General features: G+C 41.1%; 1 protein-coding gene across 2 annotated transcripts in view; it reads left to right on the top strand.

The window, feature by feature from the left end:
• ccdc24 (coiled-coil domain containing 24) overlaps window positions 1-19,648 on the top strand; it is a 90,530-nt gene that overhangs the window by 50,946 nt on the left and 19,936 nt on the right. For both annotated transcript variants that reach the window (XM_078219413.1, XM_078219414.1), the window contains one exon: window positions 5,749-5,803. In XM_078219413.1, the coding sequence (XP_078075539.1) occupies window positions 5,749-5,803 (55 nt within the window). The remainder of the gene's footprint in view (window positions 1-5,748; window positions 5,804-19,648) is intronic.

Raw genomic sequence — 19,648 nt, 5'->3', positions numbered from 1 at the left:
TGATTCATACATATGAGAATAATCCTTTGATTCAGTAAAACACACAAATAAAAACTGGGAGTTTGGTTTGAAGTGTGGTATAGGAGAAACCCAATTGCTATCTTTAAATTCATCATATTGGCTCTTGCCAAGTGTAATAGTTGCCATCTGGATTGCACTGAGCTTCCCAGCCTTGCCAAAGGAATGCGAATAGTAAAGTGCCAGACTTTAAAGGGAATTTGGGGCAGAAAACCCTGCTTTCGCAACAAAGAAACTGCTGTTATATTGTAAAATGAGGCACACATTCTGAGCTGAGGGTGGGAGGTTGAGGTCAGAGTGGGGCAGATAATTAAAATAACAGGCCTCCTGCACTCTTCTAGTGAAAGTGAAGATAAAATTGAGGAACAGTGCCTCATCTTTTGATGCGGCACTTTGCAGCTTCCTCAGACTCAATGCTGAGTTCAGCAACTTCATATCATAATCACAGCCCCCATTTTTCCATACAGTAACTGTTGACAATGATTCTGCCGTTCCCATCTACATCTATTCTAGACCCATTTTTTGTTTCTTTTATTTGTTCCATTGCTGTCTCCTTTTGTCTTTTGACATTTAATCACTTCTGCCACCCACCCTATTACACATCTTCCTTTTTGTTCCTGCCCTATTCTTGCATAACCAGATTCCTAACTTTTTCCAGTTCTAATGGCCAGAAATGTTAACTAGTTCTCACTCCACAAATTCTGCCTGAAATGCTGAATATTTCCATCATTTCCTGTTTTTATTTATGATCAAACACGTTGTCCATTTCAAACCAGACATGATTGTCCAAATTGTTTATCGTCGACAGTTCTCCTTCCTCTGATTCCGCACCTACTCACGGACAATTCAGCGGCACAAATGCAAGTATCAGAGAATATTGCAGCACAACTATTCACAGTCTAACCTTTCCAGGGTAAGCTGGGTGCACATTAAACAATTGTGGGAAGGATTAAAATAGTGAGGAGCATTGTCATAGTCCCTATGATTTTTAATAAAGTAGCCCAATCATTTAATATTCTCAATGTACACCAGACGCCCCCTTTGTGTTTGAAGGCATATAGGACTGCTCGTCGCATTCTCCGACTAACCACTCTGGATCAGCTTGGTAAGAAGTATGCTAAATGGGCAGAGTGACAAAACCTGCTCCTGTTCCAGCGCTCCAGATTGGAATCTGACTTTTCGTGTTTTATATAACATTTAGTTTACTACCTTTGTCCAGTTTTTCTGTCTATTTTTCTCTACATATAACAATGGAAATGTTTCAAAAAATGCAGCTACCCTTCATTCTCTTGTTGCTGAATTACTTTGCATTCGTTTTGCTCTCCCTTTTCGCCCCATTCCTTTATCTCTCTCTTTAACTCTGTTACAATATCAGTGTTGTGCTACATATTTTGGAGTGCATACCTTGCTGCTGGCATCGTGACAGCTGCAAGATGTCTCTTGGTGCAAATGTTCCAGTACTGTTTTAGTGCACTGTACATGCAAAATGCACCCTGCAGCCTAAAATGTAGATTGCGCAACATCAATATCATTGTGCGCAAATATCACTCATATGGTTTAGCTATTACAATTGCCTTTACCATTTCCAGCCCATTGAATGATCCCAGCACTCTTCAGATATTCCAATAAGGCTTATTTATTTCATTTATTAACGTCACAGTAGGCTTACATCAACACTGCAATGATGTTACTGTGAAAATCCCCTGGTCGCCACACTCCGGCACCTGTTCAGGTAAACTGAGGGAGAATTTAGCACGGCCAATACACCTAACCCAGCACGTCTTTTGGACTGTGGGAGGAAAGTGGAGCACCCGGAGGAAACCCACGCAGAAACGGGGAGAACATGCAGATTCCACAAAGTCACCCAAGACAGCCCGGATCCCTGGCGCTATGAGGCTTATTCGGGTACTCTGAGGGAAAATTTAGCACGGCCAATGCACCTAACCAGCACGTCTTTCGGACTGTGGAAGGAAGCCAGAGAACCCGGAGGAAACCCACGCAGACACATGGAGAAAGTGTAGATGCACAGACAGTGACCCAAGCCAGGAATCGAACCCCGGTCCCTGGAGCTGTGAGGCAGCAGTGCTAACCACTACTACCGTGCTGCCCTTAAAGGCTGCAGCAACAACTTGCGTTTATCTCGTTATTTTAAGTTGAATAAAGTTCTAAGGAACTTTGCAGGAGCATTATAAAACAACATCTAGCAGCAAATCACATCAGGTGATATATGAAAAATGACCAAAACCTTGGTCAAAGAGATATATTTTAAAGAGAGCCTTAATAGAGAACAGAGGTAGAGCAATTTAGGAAGGGTATGTTAGCGCTGAAGGCAATTATACCTTATGTATGCATGATGTAAGCCGAATCTATGAGTGGGTATAGATATAACTTCTGTGCAAGTGTAAATCTTTGGTTGGTATATGCAAATTTCTTGTAACTGGATCGTAACTATAAATGACAGTTTAATTCCTGGATTCGGGCTTTTTCCTGGTGAACCACTAGCTGGAACACCAGAACTGGCCCATACTATAGTCCGTATTAAAGGCTCCAAGAGTTTTTGTCTGGTTTTCTCAAGAGTGAAAAAAGTGAAGTACACCATAGCCAAATAGCTGTATTTTTCTCCCTAACAGGTACTGATTGGTTTGAATAGCAATTAAAGACTGAATGAACTTGTACATTATTTCCATAACAGTTAAAGTATTACTGTGAAATGGAGCCAACTTAATTAAAGTAACAGAATAATTTGGGTTGCCAACTCTGGTTGGAATGAAACATTTCTGGAGGTTTCATCGTATGATGTTCTGCTCAGATGACATTGAATGAAATACTGTTTGAAAATATTATTGGCACTTTCTGTGTAAAGATTGTCTTCCAAATAATTGAATACCTTTGCTTGTGCCAGCAACAGTTGTTCAATTCTTGGTCCCTGCACCAGTGCTGGCTGGCTAATTCCATTTCTCCTAGATCCTTTTATATCCACCATTAACCAGACTCCCTCTCTCATCTATATTATTGAGCAATTCTCACTTGATTTGTTGTTTTCACATGTATTAGTATACAGTGAAAAGTATTGCTTCTTGCACGCTATACAGACAAGGCATACCGTTCAAAGAGAAGGAAACGAGAGAGTGCAGAATGTCGTGTTACAGTCATAGCTTATTCCTGAGAAAGCCGCTGACAGCTCACATGGGCTGCAGCCATTCAAGAAGGCAGCTCACCACCACCTTCTCGGGGCCAATTAGGGATGGGCAATAAATGCCGGCCTAGCCAACAAAGCTCACATCTCTTGAATTAATTCTTTAAAATGTTCTCGGCATAACCTCTGGTGTTGGTTCTCCTCAGAGGTGGAGGGGCTTGCGCTGATGTCATGGTGCAGGGTTGAAGGCCACAGCTGTGGTACAAAAAGTGAAGCATGAATATCTCTCAGGATGCTAGCAGCAACTCCTACAAAATCCATGCATCATTCTGAGATCGTCTACTTCATTACAGACGTCTATTAGAATTGTATGTTAAAAATATAATGTAATGCAAGAAAGAAATAAATACAAATTCTATAGAAACTTTCAGATTCCAAAGCGCTTTTCAGTTATTGAGTTGTTGTCAATGTTGTAATGTAGGGCAACAAAGCAACCAATTTATACTTCGCAAAGTCTCACAAAAAGGAATTAGAGATAAATGTTTATTTAATTTATTTGTGGCAGTATTGATTGAAGGGTAAATATTAGTCAAGACAATAGGAGAACTACCCTCCTCTGCTTCGAATAGTCCCATGTAATATTTATGTCAATCTGAAAGGACAGAAGGAGATGGACAGAAGGAGATTCCTCATAACACCTCATCTCAAAGCTTCAACAGTCCAGTATATGATCAATACTGTCCTGAAGTGCGAGCTTAAGTTACATACACAGATGTCTGGATTGGGCCTTGAAGCCATGGCCTACTAATTTGGAGGTAAAGCACTAATTTGATTTGATTTATTATCATATGTATTGGGATACAGTGAAAAGTATTGTTTCTTGCATGCTATACAGACAAAGCATACCGTAGATAGAGTACATAGGGGAGAAGGAAAGGAAAGGATGCAGAATATAGTGTTACAGTCATAGCTAGGGTGTAGAGAAAGATTAACTTAATATATGGTAGGTCCATTTCAAAAGTCTGATGGCAGCAGGAAAGAAGCTGTTCTTGAGTCGGTTCGTACGTTATCTCAGACTTTTGTACATTTTTTTTCCGACAGAAGAGGGTGGAAGAGAGTATGCCCAGGGTGCATGGGGTCTTTGATTATGCTGGCTGCTTTTCCGCTGGTTTGTGTGATGGACTGGGCAATGGTCACAACACTTTGTAGTTTCTTGCAGTCTTGGTCAAAGCAGGAGCCATACCAAGCTCTGATACTGCTATTGACCACTGATGCTCACCAATGACTGCAAAGCTCTGACCTTTAGAATTACAAGTTGTATCAAAGATCACTGGTTGGAGTGTTCCTCCATACCAACAGAGTGTATCAGAAAAATAGCATAGTAAAAGATGCAGTAACTTATTGCAGTGGAGTGCTGTGTGTTGGTCAGTGCAGCATGTTCAGATCAAAAGCTGCTTTTGATTTTGTCTGGCCTATCCCCAGCAACAAACCTTCAGTGTTTTATGCTAAATCAGGCGCAATGTAGAATTCCTCCTTGATGCTATCACTTGCTGAATTTCTGGTTACATTCAGTTTAAAATACTTTACACCTCTGTGGGGAGGTGGTCCCATTGGTACATCCCTACAGCCATGACAATGTTACAAAATAGGCCCTTAAAGGAAAAAAATAATAGCTTTTGAGTCTGATACATACCGTCTGAGCAGGGTCATCTAACGTAGCTCAGTTCATCATGTAAACCAGCCTCCCATCCATTGACTTTGTCTACACTTCCCGCTGCCTCGGAAAAATAGCCAGCATAATCAAGGGCTGCACACACCCAGGGCATTCTCTCTTCCACCTTTTTCCATCAGAAAAAAGGTCATGGACCAACTGACTCAAGAACAGCTTCTTCCCTGCTGCCATCAGATTTTTGAATGGACCTATCTTATATCAAGTTGACCTTTCTCCACACCCTAGCTGTGACTGTAAACTATATTATGCACCCTCTCCTTTCCTTCTCTGCTATGTATGCTATGAATGGTATGCTTTGTATAGCGCAAGAAACAGTAGTTTTCACTGTATACCAATGCATGTGACAATAAATCAAATCAAATCTGAAGATAATTCAGATAATTTGAATGTGTTTACTCAAATCTGCAGCGATGTTATGCCCAATAATAAAATTTTCAGCCTTCCACATCTAAAAATGCATGAGTTTAATTTTCCTATTATTTGGTAATCCCAGTTTTTAGTCAACATCCAGGTATCAAAGGTGAAAGAGTCTATGTATGCAGGGTCTGCCAGGTTCTATAATATGCATTAGTGAGAGCACAAATCAGGTAAAACATGTGTGCTCTGATATTTATATTGCTGAAGTTCAGAGTGTCAAATGGCATCTAATTACCCAAATTTATAGTAGCTTAAATTAATCAGCAGTATTTATTATTGGACTTGACCTAACTATGGAAATTTGAGATGCATTCAGTTAGAAGATTTAGGTTATCCAAAATAGTTTTGGTCACTTCATACTGTACCTTTCAGTAAAAATCTGATTACTTCAGCTCCCGTGGTTAGGAATTCTTTTAAGTTCTAAAGATGTGTATATCTTCTACAGATTCATTTTACAAGAGGAATCCAATACGTTGGAGAAACATATCCAGTTCTTGCAGGTAAATAGTCTTTAAAAGATCTCAAGCAATTTATGAATTGTATACCTTATGATGCTGCTTCAGCAAGGCCTTATTTACAAATCTTTTGGAGATTTGAAAAAAAAATTCCTATTTTCTCTGCAGAAATAGAATTGTCAGCAACAATTTCACAAATTTGCAAGAAATTGGTTTTCAGTGAAGTACTATGTTTGAAGATTTCTGCTGCTTGTAAAACACACATTCCTGTAAATGTGGAATCAATATTTCACGCCCAACTTTGCAATCACCTAGCAACCCTGCACACTCACTTGACAGGGTATGACTTGAAAATGACACCCTGCATGTCATGTCAGAAAATACAGTTCTAACATAAATGTTTTCTTCATAAATTAGCTTCAACAACCATCTTAAACTAAGATAGTTGAAAGAGCAAACCAGTAGCTGAGCTAAACATTGATAGTTTCCTTGTATGGCTTGCATCATGGATTTGGCCAGCGGTGCTATTTAAATTTGTGTTTCAATTTAAGGATAATGAGTTGTATTAGGAAATAAATAGATTTTTTGAGGTGTTTCTCTGTATCTCCACTGACTTTCTCATAGCAGCAATAAGGATGGGTGAGCTGTCGCAGACACTGGGTCTTGACTCTTGAGACTCTTGACTCTTGAGACTCTAGTATTGGATATTTAGATAAATAGAGGGGATATGAATGGAGACGATGACAGAGATTCCACTGAGTTAAAATAAATAGAAGAATGCAGCAACGCCTACATATCCAGTTCATTTTGCTTCAGTTCTATGCAGCAGGCCAAATGTTTAATATTCCTGCTGCAAAGTGTTAGATGCAGACATTCTGAGACTGTCTGAGAGAGTCATTTGTTTCACAGTGAATTGTGTAATGATAACACATTTAACATTTCATCATCCTTTATCATAATACAGTGCTTCCCAAACATTTTTCTGATGTCATTCCATTTGAATCCCTCAAATTTGGTATAACAACAGAGTGAAAATTTGACACAAGAGTTGTTGAGCAGGATGTTGAGTAGGAATGGTGGGGTGGGTGGGCAACCACAGTATGTTAATCTTCACTGTTTGGTTTTTGAAGTGCACGTTAGTCTTAAACATGCAAAAATCGCTCATTTTTAAAAGATGAAACAATTTTGTGAATCTGTTGGGTGGAATTTAGCCATGTTTTTAGTGAAGTGTCAACTCAGTAGGGAAAAATGGGGTGTAGCCCACCAGCAGTATTGCCAGTTTTACCCTCCATAGTTTTGGACACTCAGTCAAAAGATAGTAAGGAGTGGGTACCACAGCATCATGCTAGTGGAACGGGCATGATTGAGCCTGCCCCGCCAGCAGATTAGGCTCTTCAAAGCTCGGGGTGCAGTTTTTAAAGGGTACCCTGATTTGCAAAATATAAAAATGAAGACCTCGTGGAAACATACACCCCCCCCCCCCCCCCCCATATGGAAACCTCAGTGACGGGATCAGTGCCTGGCTACTACCCTCTTTCCCCCTGGGGCTGTACTCACCTGTACACCTCCAGCGGGTTCTGTTTGCCAGGTGCACGTCATGGGGGACCCGTCATGATTCATATTGGCATGCCCTCACCCTGATGTGAATGGACAGCCCAATGTGCATTGTAAGTTAGTTGCAAATATCATTGTTGGGGGATGGAGACAATTGAGTGGAGAAATCCTACTGGCATGAAAGCCATTTTGTGACCCCCCTCTCGATTCTCTGCCCCCTGTGCCATTTCCCTCCCCAATCCCCCTGAAAATGGAGCTGGAAAATCCCCCCTTGTCATCTTACTCATGGGGCTTAATGAGACACATCAGCACCATGCAGACCATTGTGCTCAATTCCTTCCTTCCAACAACTTGCAAGCCAGGGGGTAAAAAGTTGGTTCTGCTCAAGGCAGACACAGAGACTGCCTATGTAAAAGTTGTCCACTTCGTCTCCTTCCAAGGAATTGCGAACCAGGAAAATAAATTTAGAAGCACGTATAATAGCACATTGGAGCTGGTCCAACCGTGACTGACAAAATAAGGATGATATTGGAACCAAAGAGGAGTCATATAAAGTTGCTTGAAAAAGTAGCAAGATTGAGCATTGGGAGCAGCCGAGAATTCAGCAAAGGAAGACCAAGAGATTGATCAAGAAGGGAAAAATAGAGCATGAGAGTAAACTTGCAAATAAAATAAAAGTGGACTGTAAAAGCTTCTACAAGTACATAAGTCCCTTACAGTCCAAAATGGGAGAATTGATAATAGAGAACAAGGAAATGGAAAAGCAATTAAGCAACTACTTTTGTTCCATCTTTGCAGAGGAAAACATAAATAGCTTCCCAGAAATGCGAAGGAATCAAGGTTCTAGTGAGAAGGAGGAATCAAAGGAAATTATTGTTAGTAGAAAAATAGGGCTGGAGAAATTAATGGGACTGAAAGTCAATAAATCCCCAGGGCCTGAGAATCTACACCCCAGAGTACTAAAGGAGGTGGCCATGGAAATAGTGGATGTGTTGATTGTCACCGTACAAAGTTCTGTAGATTCTGGAGGGTGGCAAATATAACCCAACTATTTTAAAAAGGAGGGAGAGAGAAAACAGGGTATTACAGACTAGTTATTCAAGCATCAGAAGTGGGGGAAATGCTATAAGGATGTGATAATAGGACACTTAGAAAATATCAACTGGATTAGACAAAGTCAGCATGAATCTATGAAAGGAAATCATGTTTGACAAACTTACTGGAGTTTTTTGAGGATGTAACTTGTAGAATAGATAAGGCAGAGACAGTGGAACTGGTGTATTTAGATTTTCAGAAAGGTTTTGCTAATGTCGTAGGTAAGGAGTCAGTGTGCAAAATTAAAGTTAATGGGATTGGGGGTATTATACAGGAATGGATTGAGAATTTGTTGGCAGACAGGATTGAGAGTAGGAAGAAATGGGTCACTTTCAAAGTGGCAGGCCGTGACGAGCGGGGTCCCACAGGGATCAGTGCATGTGCCCCAGCTATTCACAATACACATCAATGGTTTGATTGAGGGGACCAAAAGTAATATTTCCAAGCTCGCTGCTGACACAAAACTTTATGGGGATGTGAGTGGTGAGGAGGATGTTAAGAGGCATCATGGTGATTCAGACAAGTTAAGTGGGAGGGTAGATACGTGGTAGATGCAGTATAACATGGATAAGTATAAAGTCATCCACTTCAGAATGAGAAAGAGAATGGCAGATTTTTATTTAAATAACAATAGATTGGGAAATGTTGATGTGCAAAAGGACCTGGGTGTCCGAGTACACCAGTCACTGAAAACAAGCATGCAGGTACAGCAAGCAGTTAGGAAGGCAAATGGTATGCTGTCCTTCGTTGCAAGAGGATTTGAGCACAGGAACAAGGATGTCTTACTGCAGCTGTACAGGGCTTTATTGAGACCACACTTGGAGTATTGTGTGCAGTTCTGGTCTCCTCATTTAAGAAAGTATACACTTGCCATAGAGGGAGCGCTGTGAGGGAATCAGTGTGGTGAACCTGGTATGGCAGGATGTTGTGTGCGGGATTGGGTTGACTGCACCTGTATTCACTGGAATTTAGAAGAATAAGGGAATCGCATTGAAATGTATAAAATTCTGACAGGGCTGGACAGACTGGATGCAAGGATGGGGGAATCTAAAACAAGGGGTAAAGGCAAAATACTGCGGTTGCTGGAATCTGAAACAAAAACATAAAATGCAGGACCCAAAACTATTCGGCTGTTTTATCTCTTTACAAATACTGACTGACCTGCTGTGTATTTCTACTACTTTCTGTTTTATTTCACTGAAACTCTACTCAGCTTGAAGGAAAATGCAGAGGCCTGTGATTTATCAAATGTGAAACAAGTGCCCATTCATTCAGCAAAGTATTTGCTTTTAGCCCATCTTGAGCTATATTTTTTTTTCTGACATAATCACTGGGGAATATTTGGCATCTGGAAAAAACAGCTCCAACCTGCGTATGTGCAGGATTGCTTTCCACATCTGTTTCCCCAGTTCTCGAATGGTTGCGTTTTAGTCGCATTATTGTCGTGCTATTTTTCCTACAGACCTTGAACCGAACAATTATCCTATGAAATATCTAGCTACTAAATCCAAAATATCTTAGAATCTAAAAATGTCTGAGTCTCCAACACTAATGTGTTGCCTTGAACACAAGAGAAAGATGTTCCTTTTATAAAAAAACTTGCATATCCTATCTAACAAGCAAGTTTTCCACATCTGTTCTTTGCGTACTCATGTTGGGTGGCAGATGAAGTTCAGTGTGTGTGAGGTGATGCATTTTCGGTAGGAATGGAGAGACAATTATAAATAAGAGGTAATACTCTTAAAGGGTTGCAGAAGCAGAGAGACCTGGATGTATATGTGCACAGAACATTGAAGGTGGGAGGACAGGTGGAGAGAGCAGTTAATAAAATATGTAGTATTCTGGACTTCATTAATAGGGGCATAGAGTACAGTAGCAAGGAGGTTATGCTGAACTTATACAAGACACTAGTTAGGCCTCAGCTGGAATATTGTGTACAGTTCTGAGTGCCACACTATAGGAAGGATGTGAATTGATTGGAGAGTGTGCAGAGGAAGTTTGCAAAAATGGTTCTAGGAAAGAGAAACTTCAGTTATGACAGATTGGAGAGTTTGGGACTATTCTCCTTGGAGAGGAGATGGTTAAGAGGAGATTTGATAGAGGTGTTCAAAATCATGAAAGGGTAAATAGGGAGAAATTTGCTGCTCGTAAAACGATCAAGATTGAGAGGGGACAGATTCGAAGTGATTTGGAAAAGTAGCAAATGTGATGTGGGAATGTTTTTTTCACACAAGTGATTTGGATCTGAAATGCCCTGCCTTGATGTGTGGTGGAGGCAGGTTCAAATCCAACATGGAAACTGATGAAATTTGAATTCAATAAAAATCTGGAATTAAAAGTCTAAAGATGACTATGAAACCATTGTCATTTGTTGTAAGAACCCAATCGGGTTCACTGTGCTCTTTAGGGAAGGAAATCTGCTGCCCCTATGTGGTCTGGCCTATATGTGACTCCAGATCCACAGCAATGTGGTTGACTCTTAAATGCCTTCCGAAATAGCAAGCCATTCAGTTCAAGGGCAGTTAAGGAAGGGCAATAAATGCTGGCACAACCAGCGATGCCTACATTCCATGAATCAATGAAAAAAATCTACTCTGATCCTGTTGGTGTCTTTATATCGATAATACTTGGAAAATGCCTCTCTGTCTCCGAGATTTGGCTTCAAATCAACCCCATGGTCATTTAGGTTTCCTAATCGGGTTTTTGATACATATTCATGACCTGGACTTGGACATAGTTTCAAAGTTTGCAGATGTCGTGAAACTCAGATTGTCATCAGTGAGGGTAGTATAGCAGCAGACTTCACGAGGATTAAGACTGGGGAAATGGGTAGACATGTTATAGATGAAATGTAATGTAATGCAGGAAAGAGTGAAATAATGCATTTTGGAATGAAGAATAAGGAGACCCAATACTAATTAAATAGTACTGTTTTAATGAGGCTGCAGGATCCTGGGGGTTTTTATAGAGAAATCGGTGAAGGTGGCAGGGCATATTGATCAGGTTCTTCAAAGCATAAGAGATCCTTGGTTTTATAAATAGACATGATGTGGAGATGCCGGCGTTGGACTGGGGTAAACACAGTAAGAAGTTTAACAACACCAGGTTAAAGTCCAACAGGTTTATTTGGTAGCAAAAGCCACACAAGCTTTCGAGGCTCTGAGCCCCTTCTTCAGGTGAGTGGGAATTCTGTTCACAAACAGAACTTATAAGACACAGACTCAATTTACATGAATAATGGTTGGAATGCGAATACTTACAACTAATCCAGTCTTTAAGAAACAAAACAATGGGAGTGGAGAGAGCATCAAGACAGGCTAAAAAGATGTGTATTGTCTCCAGACAAGACAGCCAGTGAAACTCTGCAGGTCCACGCAACTGTGGGAGTTACAAATAGTGTGACATGGCTGTCTTGTCTGGAGACAATACACATCTTTTTAGCCTGTCTTGATGCTCTCTCCACTCCCATTGTTTTGTTTCTTAAAGACTGGATTAGTTGTAAGTATTCGCATTCCAACCATTATTCATGTAAATTGAGTCTGTGTCTTATAAGTTCTGTTTGTGAACAGAATTCCCACTCACCTGAAGAAGGGGCTCAGAGCCTCGAAAGCTTGTGTGGCTTTTGCTACCAAATAAACCTGTTGGACTTTAACCTGGTGTTGTTAAACTTCTTACTTTATAAATAGATGCATAGCATATAAAGGAAAAGAAATTGATGGTTAGGCCTAAGCTGGAGTAGTATCCAATTATGGGCACCATACTTTAGGACAGATGACAGAGCCTTGGAGAGCGTGCAGATTTTTCTAGAATGGTACGAGGGTTATGTTGAGAGACAGGAGAAACTGGGATTGTTCTCCTTAGAGCAGAGATAGTCAAGGGGAGATTTAATCCAAGTGTTCAAAATTATGGGGTGTCTTGATAGAGTAAATAGGGAGATACTGTATGCACTGGCAGGAGAGTGGGCAGCCAGAGGACACAGATTTAAGGTCATTGACAAAAGAGCCAGATAAAAGATGAGAAATTTACACAGCAAGTTGTTTTGATCTGGAATGTAGTCCGAACAAAATGTGAAATCAGATTCAGTAAAAATTTTCAAAAGAGAATTGGGAACACAAGAAAAATAAACATTTACAGGGTGTTCTGGAAAGTGCAGGGGAGTAGAACTAAGGTTTTGTTTTGTTCATGGGGATGTGGGTGTCACTGGCTAGGCCAGTATTTATTGCTCATCCCTAATTGCCCTTGAGAAGGTGGTGGTGAGCTGCCTTCTTGAACCACTGAAGATCATGTGGTGTAGATACACCCATAGTGTTGTTCGGGATAGAGTTTCAGGATTTCAATCCAGCGGTAGTGAAGGAATGGCGATATATTTTCAAGTCAGGGTGGTAGGTGACTTTGGGGGGAGCCTGCAGGCAGTGGTGTTCCCAGGTATCTGCTGCTCTTCTCCTTTTAGGTGGTAAAGGTCACGGATTTGGAAGGTGCTGTAGAACAACCCTTGTATGTAAATGATGCTGGAAGTAAATGTTTAAGGTGGTGGATGGGATGCCAATCAAGTGGACTGCTTTGTTCCGGGTGGTATTGAGTTCCTTGAATGCTAGCATTGCTCCCTTTGTGTGCTGTATAATTCTATGGTTCATTTAGTGGATCATATCGAGCCGTTGACAAGATCAATTGGTAATCTGGTGCACTCTACTCATTGGGCGGGATTTTACATCCTTGCTCATCCCAAAACTGTAAAATCCTGCCTGAGGTCAATGGACCTTTCCATGGTCCGCCCCCCGCCCATGGCGGGCGGGACGGTAAAATTCCAGCCATTGTCTTAGCTAATGGGCCAATTAGTGGGTGTGTTTGTGAGTGTCCTCAAATGCAGTAATATAATGTTGCATGGCTCAAGCAAGGTGCTTAAAAGTAGTTATTGGAGGTACAAAGAAATATAAATATCTGGAATCCATAGAAGTGACCTTGAACCTATTGGGTTGTCATAAAAATCCAATTGGTTCATTGCTTTCCTGTGAGGCTGGTAACCTATCATTCTTACCTGGCTCAGCCTATAACTGACTCCAAACCAATGTCACCATTGTTGACTCTTAACTTCTGTTAGAATGAGTCATTGCAAGATAACGTCAATCAGACTATTAGTCAGAAAATTGCAAAGAAAACTGGACAGACCATTTGGCTGCAGGATATGCATTACATCAGGATGTGACAAAGGCAAACTCTGCCCCCTCAACCTCACAAAGTCTTCCTCACTAACATCTGTGGACAATTGTTGAACTTTGGAAAGCTGTCACCAAGCTAGTTCAAGACTTCAGCAACACCTCCCAAACTCAAGCTCACCATGACTCTGGGCATGATATTCACATATAGAAGAAACCTTTTTTTTTACGGAAAAGTATCTGATTATCCTTCAGTGTTTGATATTGTGATGGAGGAATATCATGGCTGACACGTCCACAAGTGCCCTTTGGCCTAAAGCCACTCCTCTTGAAACAATCTTTTGGTTTGCAAGAAGTAGCAGCAGAGACAGGTTTGCTAGACCCTGCTTCCCTGTTTTCATTTATTTATGGATGGGTGGCTAAGGGTCATTTAGCCACTTTGCTTCATAGAATCACTACAGTGCAGAAGGAGGCCATTCGGTCCATCGACTCTGCACCGACCACAACCCTACCCAGTCCCTATCCCCGTAGCCCTACGTATTTACCCTGCTAGGTCCCCTGACACTAAGGGGCAATTTAGCATGGCCAATCAACCTAACCCGCACATCTTTGGACTGTGGGAGGAAACCGGAGCACCCGGAGGAAACCAACGCAGACACAGGGAGAATGTGCAAACTCCGCATAGGCAGTGACCCAAACCGGGAATCGAACCTGGCTCCCTGGCGCCTTGAGGTAGCAGAGTTAACCACTGTGCTGCCCTTGTGGTGTGCTTGTGGGGCTTGGTAGAACAAAATCTGTGGTGTTCCTTGTAGGAGGAATGAAGTGCCAGTCAGCCTATCCAGCCAACATTTCATTAGTTTACAGGACTATAGTACCTGAAATCAGGCAGTAATAGAGGAAAATCCAACCCTTTGTGTAGAAATCCTATGGTGTGACGTGAACTACAGGCAGCAGCTTCTACCTGTGGCTTTGCTGAAGTGAAACTCCATCACCTACAGTAATAACTTGCATTTATATTGCACCTTTATCAGAGTAAAATGTCCCAAGGCACTTCACAGGAACCTTCTCAAGCAAAACATGACACCAAGCCACAGAAGATTTTAAGGCCAATGACCAGAAACCTGGCAAAAGAGGTAGGATTTAAGGGCTGCCTGAAAGGAGAAAAACAAATCGATTTTTAGGTAGGGAATTCTAGAGCTTGGAGCCTTGATAGCTGAAATGATGGAGCAATTAAAATCAGTGATGTGTAAGAGGCCAAAATGGGAGGAGTACAGATAGCTCTGAGGGATTGCAGAGCCAGAGGAGTTTAGGAGATGGGAGTGGGAAGAAGCTGTGAAGGAAAATCAGAAATATTGTACAGAGGATATTTGCTGTTTAGTTGCATCTTACAACTTTATCATTTTAAAGCATACTAACAATGGGTTCTGAGGGATGCCATTAATAACTTTCAGAATTAGTAACTATAATCATAGAATCCCTCCAGTGCAGGAGGCCATTCAACCCATCGAACCTGCACCGACTCTCTCTAACAGAGTACCATACTCAGGCCCTTTCCCCCACCCTATTGCTGTAACCCCACACACTTCCATGGCTAATCCATCTAACCTACACATCTTGGGATACTAAGGGGCAATTTACCATGGCCAATCCACCTAAGCTATACATCTTTGGACTGTGGGAGGAAACCGAAGCACCCAGAGGAAATCCACGCAGACACAAGGAGAATGTGCAAACTACACACAGTGACCCAAGGTCGGAATCAAACCCGGGCCTCTGGCACTGCGAGACAGCAATGCTCACCACTGTGCCACAGTGCCGCCATAACAGGAGCAGGAGTACAGCATGTCATCTTTCAAGGCTGCTTCCCCATTCAAAGCAATTATGGCTGATGTTCTGCCTCATCACCTTTCCTGCCTGCACCTATATTGCATGATTCCCTAAGAAACTCTTCCTTTAAGCAATCCAGTATTTGTAGCTTGTTGGAAGATTGTTCTTTTTCTCTTTGGGTCACAGGTTGAAGTCCGAGGAACAACTTTTCAATGCAATTTTTGAGTTGGGTACTGATACATTGATGTTAGTAATGGACTTGAATCTAGTCCAATAATCAAGACAGATGAGAAGCACAGTGAATCCTTTTACCTCTGGAATTAGGTGATAATCCAGTAAGATTGATGGATGAGTATCTTCTCAACAATGAGATTGGGGAAATCCAGCTTCATTTCCTAGGTAGTGCAAGTCAATAACCTATCCCTTAAGTCAGCACTGTGGTTATTTTTTGTGCTATAGGTTATTTTTATAGTAGCAGAATGAAAAGAGGAATATGCTTTCTTGATGCTTTACAATATCTTCATTGAGTTCTTGAATTACATTTGTGTTTGTTGGTCTGTACTTAAGTGAAAAGTCAGCTGTGAAACTCAGACAAAAAAGCCTTCGAAATTTCGACATAGGAACTGTGTATGCAGAGACAGGGGAAGGTAGCAGAGTTTTCCAACTGCTGTCAGCAGCCGAATATTTTCTTCATAACCGGTCATCCAGACATAATCCCTCTGGTCTCTGCGAAAGTGCATTAACATAAGGGAGCTATATATTTTTGTACAATGTGGACGTTTACAACACTTATGTAATTGAAACAGTTTCTATATAGTGCCAACTGTGCCAGAATAAAAGCTGACACCGAGAGGTACGGTGCAAGACAGAAGTTAATTCATTTACCTTCTCCACTTTGTTTTTGATATTGATTTTCACATGGCCTTTATTTCCCCATCCAAGTCCAATATTTCATATACCAGAGATCTGTATTTCAGTGTTATTTTCCGGATGCACAAGAAAATGCTGGTGTTCATCAGAGGCCGATCGATACAGCTTTAGGACATTGCTTCAGGAGTTTGTCAGGAAAATACCCTTGGCCCAAACATTTACTTTTATTAATAACCTGCCCTTCGTCGTATTGGTAATGGATGAATCCAGAGTTGAGATCCGTAATATCCAGATTCGGGTTTCACAAAGACTTAACATCCGTAAAATCAAGTGTCAGGTAATCATCCTTGCAATCACGATAAAATTCCTTGACCTTCAATAGTACGCCATTATTATTCTCCCGAAATCAACAACTTGTCGGCCATTATTGATCAGAATTTAATCAGACCCACCATTGACTGCCAATCAGGACAGAAGCTGTACATTCTGAAATGAAGGCCTCATCCAAAGCCTCACTATCATTTACAAGGCTTGCCAAGAGCATGATGGAATATAGACCACTCACTTGGATGGTTGCGGCTGCAGCAACAATTAAGAAGCTCAATATCATCAGGAAAAGGACATTTGCCACCAGATTCAGTTTTTTGCCCTCTCTCTCATCATTGGCATGGTGTGGCTGTGGTATATCTGATCTACAAGATGAATTTGCTCACTTCAGCAGCACCTTCCTCACCTGCAACCTCTGCCATCCAAGAAGGTGAGGAACAACATCATTTTCCAATGTTTCCCTCCACGTAACACACCAAAGTGACTTGGGTTAGACATATATCTCCATTGCTACTGCGGTACTTCAAGGAGAAGGAACACTAAAACATTATCAGGATGGCAATAAAAATGGCCTTGCCTACATCACCCTGAGCCTGAGAACAATGTTATAATCCTGTTTTGGACTGTTGACATTTAAAGTAGAAATACAAACACCCCACAATTAATCAAAATAATTAAAAATAAACTTTCAGATAATTAATCAAATTCCATTTGAAATTCATGATTCCATCTGCATCCACCCACTCAGGAAGTGTATTCCAGATCTTAACCACTCACTCTTTTTAAAAACACCTTTTTTCATGTCATCTTTGGTTCCCCTGCTGCTCACCTATAAATTGATGTGTTGTGTTCTTGACCCTTCTGCCAGTGGAACAATTTCTCCCTATCTTTGTCCAGAACCCTCATGATCTTCAACACTTCTATCAAATTTTCTCTTCTCCTTCCCTGAGGAGAACAGTTGAAGTTTCTCCAATCTATCCATGTACCTGAAGTCACCCATTCCTGGAACCATTTCATGTAAATGCCTTCACATCCTTCCTGAAGTGCAGTGCCCAGAATTTCACATGTTGCTCCAGTTGAGGCCAAATCAGTGTTCTATGAACGTCCACCATAACTTCCTTGTTTTTGTATGCTATGCCTGCATCTCATTTTAGCTGCTTTCCCAACCTGCTCTGCCACCTTCAATGATATGTGCAGTATTGGTCCCCTTATTTGCGGAAGGATATATTGGCCTTGGAGGGAGTGCAGAGAAGGTTCACCAGGTTGATACCAGAGATGAGGGGTGTTGATTATGAGGAGAGACTGAGCAGATTGGGTTTGTACTCGTTGGAGTTTAGAAGGCTGAGGGGGGGATCTTATAGAGACCTATAAGATAATGAAGGGGCTGGATAGGGTAGAGGTGGAGAGATTCTTTCCACTTAGAAAGGAAGCTAGAACTAGAGGGCACAGCCTCAAAATAAAGGGGGGTCAGTTTAGGACAGAGTTGAGGAGGAACTTCTTCTCTCAGAGGGTGGTGAATCTCTGGAATTCTCTGCCCACTGAAGTGGTGGAGGCTACCTCGTTGAATATGTTTAAATCATGGATAAATGGATTCCTGATCGGTAAGGGAATTAGGGGTTATGGGGATTAGGTGGGTAAGTGGAACTGATCCACTTCAGATCAGCCATGATCTTATTGAATGGCGGGGCAGGCTCGAGGGGCTAGATGGCCTACTCCTGCTCCTATTTCTTATGTTCTAATGTTCTTATGTCATGTGCACTTACACCCCAGTTGTTCCTGCACCTGCTTTCGAATTGTATCCTTTGTCTCCTCGCGCTTCCTACTAAAATGTATCACTATACACCCTACCCTTCTTCACTAAATCTCATCTGTCATGGGCATACCCATTCCACCAGCCTGCCGATGTCTTCTTGAAGTCCATCAATGATCCTCCTCATGTTTCACAAAACGTCCAAGTATCGTGTCATCTGCAAATTTTTAAATTGTGTCCAATGTACCCAAGTCAGGTAATAGAGGATATCTTGGACCTATTAGTTTTGTATTTCTGACTTGGATGGCAGTCACAAAGTTGTGTCGCGATCTGACCATAAGACCAACCTTGCATGTTGATCTTATTATTTAAACTATCAAATCTAGTGACTGCAGTTTGTTCGTACATCTTGTGAGTATTTTGCTTGGATAATTGAAGTTGTTGGCAAGGTTCTCCAATGTTCTTCCATCATTACACAGGAAACCTTTCACAACTGGAAAGATTCTTCAACAGATGCCAAGCCCATCTCTTGCTATTCACAAATTAAAAAAATTTTCAACTATGGATTCTAAGAGCCTTTCAATCCCCCCAGTTGAGGTAGTAGGTAATATTCCAATTTGTTAAGCATTGAAATGATACATAACTGTTCAAAGTTGCATCAGCAGATTAAATCTCATGTTTCCAGCAACAGCTGTTATGTATCTTATACTGTTTGAGACAACAATTTGCTCTCATCAGCCTCTATTGGCAGTTTGTCATGGGAATAATCTGAATGACTCTGTGATGTCAATTAAACATGACTCTGGTAATACTCTGAACACTCTTGGAACCTGCTGCATTCTATTGATGCCATTTCATTTCAGCTCTTCAGAACAACTGATGAAAAATGTTTTGATAGAACGACTTTGACATATTGCAAAATCCCTTTTCAGCAAAAGATTTAAGCAGTCTTTTATTAGCATAACATTACTGCCATATTGCTAAAATAACGTGCATTTTTTGACCAATGATTACCTTTTAATCCATATAAACACTGAAGAAGGGGTTGAGTAACCTAATAGAGACCAGATCTGAGCACTACTGTTTGAAGACGCCTGTATCAAATTCCACCTGGAGATATGGGTATGGGAAGTATAATCGGATAGAAACAAGCAAAGATATTAGCAACTCGAGATTCAAGAAGAGTTCAAACCCTCTGACAAGTTGAAATTCAGTAATGGAGGAGGGACGATTAGAGTTGGGTCTGGTTGTTAAAAAGACAGATTAGAAAGAAAATGGATTGAAGACTAGAAGAAAATAAGTGAAAAACTTATT

The sequence above is a fragment of the Mustelus asterias genome, chromosome 8 (assembly GCF_964213995.1).
Source record: "Mustelus asterias chromosome 8, sMusAst1.hap1.1, whole genome shotgun sequence".
In the NCBI taxonomy this organism is placed as follows: Eukaryota; Metazoa; Chordata; class Chondrichthyes; order Carcharhiniformes; family Triakidae; genus Mustelus; species Mustelus asterias.
Note: the sequence above shows the minus strand (reverse complement) of the source record. Positions and strands in the feature narration are given on the sequence as shown.